At 37.2% G+C, this 12,069-nt stretch overlaps 1 protein-coding gene across 3 annotated transcripts in view; it reads left to right on the top strand.

Moving 5' to 3' along the window:
* The window catches only part of LOC125275503 (heavy metal-binding protein HIP-like), a 29,110-nt gene that overhangs the window by 9,444 nt on the left and 7,597 nt on the right, over window positions 1-12,069 (top strand). The window contains exons 1-4 of one of the 3 annotated variants that reach the window (XM_048202495.1): window positions 9,861-10,346; window positions 10,513-10,566; window positions 10,662-10,793; window positions 10,974-11,471. In XM_048202495.1, coding sequence (XP_048058452.1) covers window positions 9,932-10,346; window positions 10,513-10,566; window positions 10,662-10,793; window positions 10,974-11,254 — 882 coding nt within the window. In that variant the 5' untranslated portion in view covers window positions 9,861-9,931 and the 3' untranslated portion in view covers window positions 11,255-11,471. Of the gene's footprint in view, window positions 1-9,860; window positions 10,347-10,512; window positions 10,567-10,661; window positions 10,794-10,973; window positions 11,472-12,069 lie in introns of those variants that run through there. The other 2 variants (XM_048202498.1, XM_048202494.1) reach the window with 2 other exon arrangements.

The following is a 12,069-nucleotide window of genomic DNA, read 5'->3' on the forward strand; positions in this document are numbered from 1 at the left end:
ACAGAAATCGTCAACCAGTCTGATATCCATTAGTACTAGGGATGCACGATATTGGATTTTGGCCGATATTCGATATGCCGATATTTTCAAAATAATTTTGGCCGATGCCGATACCGATATTTTTACAAATTTTTCGCCTGATATATTTAAACTTTAATTTTACTGAAGAGAAATCCATGTATCTCTTCTGTACTGATTCTACCATAAATGTATTATTTTACAAATGTAGACAGACATTCACACCTGAAAAACAGGTCAATTATTTCACTTGGAGAATAAATGATATGCCAGTGCAACATTTTATTTTTAAGTTTAGACTTTGAAACTTCAGTCCTTAAGAGTAAAATAAATACAAATAAATTTTCAAATATTTTTTTTACATCTTTTCCTACTGGAACAGGTCTACCAAATGCTCCCCCAACATAGTGGTTAACATGACATTGTACTGAAACTTACAGAAAACACTTCAAGTGCACAAAACAAGCAGCTGTAGTCCAGACCTCCACTTCAGTCCTGAGGACCCACTTTAAAGTATAATCAAACTTAAAACCAAGCTCCACATATTATCTTGTGAGCCACAAAAAATAAAATAAAAATACAAGGACATCTTATCCTTTACTTGAACTTGAGTGGTGCAAACCTTTTCAGTCCAACTAACTAGGGTGACAACTTCGGCTGACCGGTAGGCTTCTGTTCAGCTATTTTTTTAATACCAGAGGTAGGTTTTTCTTGAAGAAAAATGAGCATCTCTGCCTTTTCACCGTCCATTCGATTTCTCTTTTCATCCATCACATCAGAGGCAACGCTAAAAAGCCGTTCACTGTCAACGCTTGTGCAAGGCGCACACAGGTACTTGCGTGCAGCAAGAGCGAGGGCAGGGAAACGGGCCTGGTTGCACTTCCAGTACTCCAATGGACTGTGGTTCCTGGGAATTGTGGGTTCGGCCAGGTATGAGATGACCTATGAAGTAACAGAATACCAAAATATTACTTACGGATATATATATATTTTTTTTTTACTTTATGCTTTAGGCATTAACAGAGCTCTAACGTTTTTTTCCAGAAATCAAATGATTTATTAGTTGCACGTTTATTATTACCGTACACATAGCGAATTATGATAATAAATAGGCGATTATCTATGTTATGACATTGCAGAATAATAATAGCGAAAGTCGCATCATTAATTAGGATGCTTTCGGTCCAAAAGTGATTTTTTATTTTTTTTTAAATAATAACCTACATTTGTGCATGTTTTATGCTTACCTGTGACGCTGACGCGGTCTTGTCTTGCTCCTCAATATTTCATTAAAGGTATGAAGTCCCAGTTGATTTTTTTGTGTTATTTGCACACCCCACACAAATTAATTAGCCTACTGGTGTTAGAGCATCTATAACGTTATCTTAAAAATCACTGTAGATTGACAGTAAACCTTTAGTACTTTCTAATGATATTGTTATCTTTATTAATATTTTAGATAGTGTCTAAGATAGATAGCTAGGCGGGCGTGGTTTCAGCAACAAGTCGCATGGGCTCCAACTACGTCCCGCCTCTTTGCCCATTTTCAGTTATCCGTGAGTGACGTGCGGTCACGTGCAGCTAAGATGGCCGCGGCCTCATTTTTGCGTCAAAACTGCTGTTCAGAACTCTATGGGTGACGTCACGGACACTACGTCCATATTTTTTACAGTCTATGCTTCCCACCCGTGAACTCGTACTAGATGGATGTACTCCCAGCTACGGGTTCTGACATCACATAGCCCGCAAAACAACAATGGCAGCCCCAGTGTTAATTTCGTTAACAAAAACTATGACGAAAAATGTTTGTTGACGACCTTTTTTTCCATGACTAAGATGAGACGATGAGAGACGACACCAATTTCATTTAACGATAACGTGACTAAAATTACACGTGCGATATCCTTGACGAAAAAAGACGAGACTGAAATGTGGCTAAAAGACTAAACACTTTACTAAAATCAGTCTTTTGAAATCACTTTTTGTTTTTTTGTTGAATAAAAGAGACAAAACATTACAGACTGTCTTTACGAGCGGTCATGCTTACGGTTGCCAGATTTCCGGAATTTAAACCCCCTATCAGAGCTTTTCTGTTACGTTTTACTTAATCTTTGCTATCTGGCAACCACGAGCCCTCTCTACACTGAGGAAGCGCGGATGATCTGAAAACACAGAGAAGCAAACTAAAGTTCAGCGCTCTTCATTTGAGATTTTCTACTTAAATTAAAGTGTCTATTGCACTGCTCGTTTACTGACTAAATCTGGGACCAAAGTGCAGGCTGATATCCAGCAGTGGTTCTCAAACTGATGTATGCGAAAAGGGCCGTTCATTTTATTCTACTCCACCTTTAAATAACATGTATTTCTAGCAGGTTAAATGTCGTATACGACATTCAATCAAATTACCTCATCTTTCGTGGTCGAAACTGACTGCACCCACACAAGCCAGCATCGCGCTACATTAGTGCTGTTCTCGACAATATAACGTTACCTTTGTGAAAGTGGGGATTTAACTCTTACTAGCATGAAGAACAAATATAGACATACATAAGAACAAACATAGACATGTAGATTTAAGATTAAAACTCGCTTTGATACAAAAACATACCCTTCTGCGAGTTACTGTTTTTAATGTTGATCATATTACACCAGCAAGAATATTGCCCGAATATAATATAATATATAATTTTCTGAATATTGATTTTGTACAGTTCAACAAACAAAAGGGTAATATGTACATTTTAAACAGTATTGTCAGTATTTTTGCTCTATTTTGCAACGAAAGCCACAGCAGAACTGCAGCACACAAGCTGTGTTTCGTGAACGAATCTGTGGCTTTGAACGAATCGTCAATGATTCAATGATCCATTCATAAATACAGCCGCTTGCTTTGATACTGAAAGAATGAATGACTCGATGATTCACTCAAAAAACAGTGACTTACCGCCACCTACTGGCTGTTTTAATGTAATATTTAAAACTATCACTTCGTTTTTATCATCATTGTATTTATTGCATTTTTTAAAAAAAAAAATATTTAAGGCAGTATTTATTTTACAAAGGTATTTATAAAGGTACAAAAATGCACTGGAAAAATCGATTTAAGAAGGTTATTGTCCCTTAATGGAAATGTATAACTGCCATCTAAGCGGAAAAGAGGGTACACAGAAGGATGTTAAATCCCTCAGGGGGTACGACACTCTAGAAAGTTTGAGAACCACTGAAAAGGGATATGTAGAACTGCACAAGTGCTACTGCTAAGAGTGCAATGTCAATACAGCCTCTTACCTTGATTCAAATTTTCATAAGCTTACATGAATTGGTCTAAAGAGAAAAATTATGACTATTTTGTCTAAAGACTACATATAAAATAGCTATCAAAATGAATGTTGGTAACTGTAGTTTGACTAAAAGTAATGACTAGACTTGACAAAAATGTGATGACTTTTCGTCGACTAGAACTAGACTAAAATATGAAAGGCTAAAATGACTAAAATGTGACTAAGACTAAGGAGCGTTTTCGTCTTAAGATAAAGACTAAGGCTAAATCAAAAATGGCTGCCAAAATTAACACTGCTACGGATGCGGTGTTTATGCAAGTGCAGGCTAAAATAACGTAAAATAAAAGTTAGAACAGCTTCTCTTGCCTTATGCACCGTTTTCCTCCTCCGTTTCCCTCAAATAAGCAAGGATAAGCACCTTTGGGGATAGAAACAATTGTTAATGAGCATAAGCCCCGTACGGTCCTGTTTGGCTTGACTTGCCTGGAACGCTACAAAGTCATGAGTCGTGATTTGAAGTCGTGACTTATGGGCTCAAAAACCTGCCTGGAACGCACCATAATCCAACAGTTTTACTGTTGGATTGGTTGTTACTCATTTCTTAACTGAATTCAGATATAAATATTTACGTATATTTGTTCATTTATAAAGAATTTCTGACAATATAGATAGTCATACCATTTTATTTAAGCAATCTTATAATAAATAATAATATTCATAAACAATTATTTAACAAGGGTTACACTTTCATCATAACTAACAGTGCAAACATGATGTAACTAAGAGATTCATTGAATAAAGAATTTGTTGAATAGAGTTGTCACTGATAAACTCAGTCACTGATAAACTCACACTGTTTGATTGACAGCTCCAGCGATTACAAAGGAAGCGTTCTTTGATCACTTCCTTTATATAATTTAATCACCGTTTAAATAATAGATTATTTTCATCCTACTAAGAGAAACAAAGTGAAGTTGACAAAGTGAAGCGATGATATATCAGATCATTATTTAGTCTCGTGTATAATACAATTAGCCAAGGCTACAAAACCACCACCCAGCCATAAATATCGTAGAACCATCACGTCTACCACTAAAGATTGCTTTATAAATAATCTCCCCGAGCAGTTTCATCGCCTTAGTATACCTGACAACTTAGAAGAACTCGATGCTGCAACAGAAACTATTGGCTCTCTCTTTTCCAGCACATTAGATGCAGTCGCTCCTTTACGTCTAAAGAAGATTAAGGAAACTAATCCAACGCCGTGGTATGATGAGCACACTCGGGCTCTAAAACGAGCTGTGAGAAAAGCTGAACGTAGTTGGAAGAAAACAAAACTAGAAGTTTTTCGCCTTTCGTGGAAAGAAAAAATGATTGAGTACAGAACGGCTATAAGAAATGCTAGATCTACTTATTTTTCAAATCTCTTAATAGAAAACAAACATAATTCTAGGTATTTATTTGACACAGTGGCTAAATTAACTAGAAACAGAGATTCAACTGCTGACGTTTCCATAGAGCACAGCAGTAATGACTTTATGAACTTCTTTACTTGCAAGATTGATAATATTAGAGAGAAAATTAAAAACATGCAACCGTCCACAGTTTCGCTTCAGACAGTGCACTGTAGTGTCCCTGAGGTAAAACTAGAATCATTCGCCGCTATAGGAGAGGAAGAATTATCTAAACTTATCAAATCATCAAAATCAACGACATGTATGTTAGACCCAATGCCGACTAAACTACTGAAAGAAATGCTTCCAGAGGTCGTAGGTCCACTTCTTGATATAATTAATTAATCCTTAACACTAGGATACGTGCCAAAAACCTTTAAGCAGGCTATTATTAAACCTCTTATTAAAAAACCTCAACTAGATCCGAGAGATTTAGTAAATTACAGGCCAATCTCGAATCTACCTTTTCTGTCAAAGATACTAGAAAAGGCAGTTTCAACACAACTGTGCTCCTTTTTAGAAAGAAATGGAATCTGTGAGGATTTCCAGTCAGGATTTAGACCATACCATAGTACTGAGACTGTTCTCGTTAGAGTTACAAACGATCTACTCTTATCATCCGATCGTGGCTGTATTTCTCTATTAGTGTTATTAGATCTCAGTGCTGCTTTTGACACTATCGATCACAACATTCTTTTAAAAAGACTTGAAAACTATATTGGCATTAGTGGAATTGCTTTGGCATGGTTCAAATCGTACTTATCTGACCGTTATCAGTCTGTAGTAGTTAATGAAGAGATGTCGTATCGATCACAAGTTCAATATGGAGTACCACAAGGCTCAGTACTAGGACCGTTGCTTTTCACTCTGTACATGCTGCCCTTAGGAGAGATAATTAGGAAGCATGGTGTTAGTTTTCACTGCTACGCTGACGATACTCAGCTCTATATTTCCTCGCGCCCTGACGAAACCTACAAATTCACAAAACTAACAGAATGCATAGCTGACATTAAAAACTGGATGATAAGAAATTTCTTATTATTAAATTCAGAAAAAACTGATATCCTAATCTTTGGACCAAAAACTTCCTCACGAAAAAACCTTGAATACTCTCTAACACTTGACGGGTGCTCCATTAAACCTTCGTCCTCAGTTAGGAACCTGGGTGTGCTCTTCGATACCAATCTTTCATTTGAAAGTCATGTTTCTAGTATCTGTAAAACCGCCTTCTTCCATCTAAAAAATATATCTAAATTACGACATATGCTCTCAATGACAAATGCGGAACAGTTGGTTCATGCATTCATGACCTCAAGACTAGATTATTGTAACGCTCTACTGGGTGGTTGTTCTGCTCGGCTTTTAAACAGACTACAGTTGGTCCAAAATGCGGCAGCTAGAGTTCTTACTAGAACCAGAAAGTATGACCATATTAGCCCAGTTCTGTCAACATTACATTGGCTCCCTATTAAACATCGTATAGATTTTAAAATCTTGCTACTTACTTATAAATCTCTAAATGGTTTAGCTCCCCAGTACCTAAGTGAGCTCTTAATGCATTATAGTCCTTCACGTTTATTGCGATCTCAGAATTCAGGCCAGTTGATAATACCCAGAATATCAAACTCAACTGAAGGCGGCAGATCCTTTTCCTATTTAGCACCTAAACTCTGGAACAATCTTCCTAGCATTGTTCGGGAAGCAGACACACTCTGTCAGTTTAAATCTAGACTAAAAACACATCTCTTTGCTCTTGCATACACATAACACATTATCAATACATTAACATTTTTCAAATCCGTTAAAGGATTGTTACGCTGCAATAATTAGGTCGGCCGGAACCGAGAACATTTCCTATAACATTAGATATACCTGTACATCAGAATAAGAATGGCATCTACGCTAATATCTGTCTCTCTGCTTATCCTGAGGTTTGCCGGGTGCTGGATCCAGGCCGTATCCAGATCAGATGGAGAACCTGTGTCTGGACCTGACTACAACGTAGCCCAGGAGACAATGGGCCTACAGATCCAGTTCTGGCTGCATCTATAATTCAGATTTTTAATCCCCGTATCCGCTTACATATATTTATATATAATCTATTTTTAATCTCTATAATAAAAATGTATAATTCAGATTTTGATCTCCATATCCATTTACATATATTATATATATCTTCCAAGGGTTTTTTTCCCTCCTAGGACTTTTTTCCCAGTGTTAACACGCTGGGTTTTTCTCCTAGGGGGTTTTTTCCACCCCTGGGAGTCAGCCGACATTGGCTTAATGTAGCACCATCTTGTATATGTTACATATTACCATGCTTGTTTGTACAGCTTATTTTTAACCACTTCCCTTTTTTCTGTGCTTCTAATATGTAAAGCTGCTTTGAAACAATTACCAATTGTAAAAGCGCTATATAAATAAATTTGACTTGACTTGACTTGACATATAGACAAAGAACATCTGACTGTACATGAGTCATAACATATCAGATCAGGCATTAGAACAGTAGGTATAACTTAGAGGGCTGCATTGGGTTTGGGCTCCCGTGGGAGCGGGCGGTTTTACCTTTGCTGCGGGCGGGAGTGGGCGGTCAGAAAACTTTGCGAGAGACCCGCGGGGAATGGTGGAATTTGGTGAGTAATAGAAACGGTCAACAAATGAAGTTGAGAGGAAAATTAAAGCGGCTCTTTAATGATAAAAGCAAAGCAAGACACTTGGAAACAATTCTTAAAATTCGCGCGTTTTATTTTGAGCATTCTCGCATGATCTAGTGCACCCCAGAGAGGGCATTCAGTGTGTGTGGGCGGATCATGGAAGAAAGACGCACAAGTCTGCGACTGCAGTCAGTCAGCAATATACTTTTCCTGGAGTAAGTAATGCAAGGCCCAGTGATCATTAGTTTAAGTAGGCTACGTTATTTTTATTTATTTATTAGTATTATTTATTTTCTTTTTTGCAATAGCCTGTTAAGGCATTCTATTTATTTTATTTATTTCGTTTTATATTTAATTTGTTTAATGTAGGCTACATCTAGTCTACTTTGTAAGTCCTATGTACAGGTGTTTATTTAATAAGTTAAAGTTATTTCGTTTTGTGCTTTGGCTTATTTACTTAAACTGTTATTTAAACTGCTTGTTTAGTTAATCGTTCGGTGAGTGTGTATGCAGTAACGTTAGCCTGCGTTCAAAAACTGAGGTGCCGCTAGTTGTGGTTTTGTTTTAACGGTTAATGTTTTATAACGCTAATAAAGAAAACTACCCAATGTTTTTATCACGTGTGATGCTTTGTTTTTGCGGCTACTTTCTTATTTAAACGCAATCATGTTTGAAGTCTGTTATTCTGGATGTTAACTTGAACGAATTTAGTCTGAGAGTATTTGTTTAGGCCTGTTTCACAAGCTCTGAGAGAAAGTCCGCGGGAGCGGGCGGGAGTGGACACAAACATTGCTGGTGCGGGCGGGAGTGGAACACGCGGGTTGCGGGAGCGGGCGGTCCTGGTCAGACATTCAGCGGGAGCGGGCGGGTGCGGGTTAAGGAAATCAGTCCCGCGCAGGGCTCTAGTATAACTCGGTTACTTACATGCTGTTGCATTACTGTCGACTCCATATCTTAAACATCTGTTTGCAAAGCCTGTACTGAAATGTGATTGATTTACTAAAGAATCCACAGTGTATTAAATTTAATAAATACAAATAAATAAAGCTCAACTGAGACATTCACATTGTTGAAAATAAAAATCATATTCCTAGCATTAGGATCTTTTGAAAGGCGACGTTATTTTTGTCCTGTATCGCTCTTTTCTCCTCCTCATCTCACTAACACACCAGTGGGCAGGGCTACTGTTGCAATGATGAAGTAGATGTTGAATTCTTCTGTGGAGGCGGGGTTTCACCTATCTATGATAGCATTGGTGTTCTCAACTGAGGAGGCACATATTTTATTTATTTATGAATCAATGTAAATTCATGCATTACTCTTAACGTTGACACATCTTCCTTGTTAAATGAACATTACTTTACATTACATCAGAAAAGAAAAAAAGAAACCAAATACAATTCTATTTTGTAATTTTACATTAACAATGTAATGTTCAATTTATCAAAACCAAGTCAATCTCATCAAGTTAGTGTTTTAAGCATTTCTACATTCATTCCAAAATAGTAACTAAAGACAATAATAATTTAAACAATATATTTTATTTGTGTATTAATGTTTTTCTTTTTAATTGTCAACTTAGGCTATTTTGGATCATCAGTCATGCTCAGTAAACACCGTCTGTCACAGACACGAATTGTATTTTTAATTTCACCAAGCTGATTGCACTAAAAACCCCTGCAGTCATCATGCTTTCAGTCCATTTCAAGTTTGATTTTGAAGTGACATAAAGCGGTGATATCTAACTGGGTGATCTGTTTACTTTTCAATTAGTCTTGACGCCATCATTTGTTCAGTCAAACTGACGCGCGGAATGCGCACGTAAACAAGAGGCGGGATTTATCGCACAAACCAATTACATCCAATCATCGCGATGGAGACATTGCCTCCTCTCAGGTGACTTTCCCCCATTCATTCTCAACGCCGGGGGTCTAATGATTTTCTATGGTTTTCTAGCCCGAGAGCAAAGGGAGGCATGACTCCTGCTGTAACTTTACCTGCAGGTGTCGCTGTTGGGCAGTGTTCCTTTAGAAATACGAGTGACTTGCGCTCTTTTTAATGTCATAATTTGTAATATTTGTGTTGTTTTATATGTAATATGGATTATTTTCTCATCCTTTTTTTTTTTTTTTTTTTTTTTTGAAGAGGCACTGCCTCCCTTGCCTCTTTGGAGGAAATGCCCCTGTATGATAGATAGGCACATTCCAGGATCAGTCGTTCGATGGGTCTGGTGTCAATAAAAGCTTTTATTGGACTAACAAGGAAGTTTTCAGTTCTGAAACTTACAGGAAATTCTTTATAGTACCATAACCTCTTATATGTCAAAAGTTCAAGGAAAAGTTGATTTCTCAATTCATGACCCCTTTAATTATGATTAAAAATTAACTGAAATTACTTTTCTTTTTTTTATCAGAAGCAATATAAATCATGTAGAATACACAGTAAACCAGGACACTATAAAAGGAACATGAGAGGCTGTGAGGATGACAGAGCAAGAGCTGGAAACAAACATCAGTGAAGAATGAAGGCTTTAGTATGTATACTGCTGCTGTTGGAAACCTTTGTGTTTGTCGCTCAGCAGCAGGTAGATGGAGGACTCAATGAGAATGAGATCAGTCAACAGATCAGCTCTGAGGACGAAAGACAGAATCCACCTCGAACAGACACTTTGAGAGCTGAAGCTTCAACTGACAGCCAACAATACTGCAATCTGGGCATCCCTGACATCCATGCAGCACTGAGAGAACTGACTGCCACCGTTACAGAGCAGAAAGCAAACATCAGAGAACTGACCACCACCGTTACAGAGCAGAAAGGAAACATCAGAGAACTGACCACCACTGTTACAGAGCAGAAAGAAAACATCAGAGCTTTAGAGACACAACTGAGGGAACAACAGACATTTATCCTGGACGAGCTGAAGAAGAAAAATGATGGTACCTCACCAAAACATTCACTCAATAACCCTCAAAGAAAAACACCTATGCAATACATTGTATAGTGTAAATGTTAATGTAAAGTTGAGTGTATACTGTGTACATTTTTAGTCTATTACAATTAGTAGTGTAAATGTCATTTAACAATCTTTATTCCTTCCTTCAGAAATTTCAAATCTTACTCTGAGTAAAGTGGAGGAGTTGAGAAAGGAAAATAGAGGTGAAAGTGTGCTTGAATGATGTTAAAATCAGTATATACATTCTCAGTGTAATACAGTAATATATCACAATATTGCTTATGCTTTTCAATAACAGAGAGAGAAATAGCTTTTTCAGCTGGACTGATGCAATCTGGCAGTGGACATGTTGGACCTTTTACCACTGAAATCACACTAACCTACAGGAAAGTCCTCACAAACATAGGGAACGCCTACAACCCAGTTACAGGTAATTATCAATGAAATGGAGTCATAAACCTTCTGCTCCATTCAGACCTCTCTGCAGTTGTGTAATGTGTATAAGAGAATTAAATGATCTGCCATCTTTCAAACTATCACACAGTGTGTTTGGTAATTGAGCAATCATACAGGAAACAGCTGATTCTGTATCTCTTGTTATTTGATTCAGGTATTTTCACAGCCCCACTGAAAGGAGCGTACATGTTCAGAGTCTCTATATATAGTAATGGTGGAACTCCAGCAACTGTATCCATTTTTAAGAATGGAGAGCACATGGTTGTAGCACATGATGTTCAGGCTCAGGATCGGTTAAACTCCTCGAATGGAGTTGTGTTGCTCCTGGAGGTTGGAGATGTTGTCTATGTTAGGCTTTGGTCTGGCAATAGGATATATGATAACCAGAATAACCTCAACACTTTCAGTGGTTTCCTACTGTTTCCATTAAGATAACTAGAGTTTTGCAGAATGTGATTCCAATAATCCTGAACCTTCAGTGTATGATTTAAGATGAAGCTTATTAAGAATCATTAACATATAAACCTGTATTAATGAGGACTAAAGTGTGTTTGAAATTTGCAATAGATTACTGTATAAAACTCTTTACAAACGTCTGAGCTGTCTATACATGTAACTTTATATAAACAGTTATATAAAAAAATAAATAATACCTTTTATAAGTGTAGCTTGTTACTGATCCTTGATCTGTATCTCTTTATCCTACATAAATAAATAAAAGAATAAAGAGACATTGTGGCATTTTCCTTTCCTCATATTTTCATGAATATTTCCCCAACAATGCTTGCTTTGAAACACTCATGATATCATATTTATCAATCAAATTTTGCAATCAAAATAACAGATTATGTGGTGGTATGTTTACCAGATTATGTATTATGTTAGATGCACAACAAACATGCTGTAATGACGATTCTGCAGAGTGAGGATCCCTTTGCAGTTATATTAAGTAGCAAACACAACAATGGCAAGGACGAGGCAGAGACAATAACAGGAACAGGCAAAGGTTAGGGCAGGCAGCAGAGAATCAAACACGAGGAACAGTCCAATCAAACACAGGTATAACAATCCACAATAAACACTCAGAAATTATCACTGGGGCAAATCAAGTCTTTGCAACGTGAGCGTGTGTATGAAGTATGTAGGTGCATCCCAAATCGTGTACTTATGCACTATTCTATGACGTTTTTAAGTATAAATAGTGTGAGCAGTGCGTTCACACTTTTTTTCTTCCAAAAAGAAAAAGTACA

Source organism: Megalobrama amblycephala, linkage group LG9 (assembly GCF_018812025.1).
Source record: "Megalobrama amblycephala isolate DHTTF-2021 linkage group LG9, ASM1881202v1, whole genome shotgun sequence".
NCBI classification, from domain to species: Eukaryota; Metazoa; Chordata; class Actinopteri; order Cypriniformes; family Xenocyprididae; genus Megalobrama; species Megalobrama amblycephala.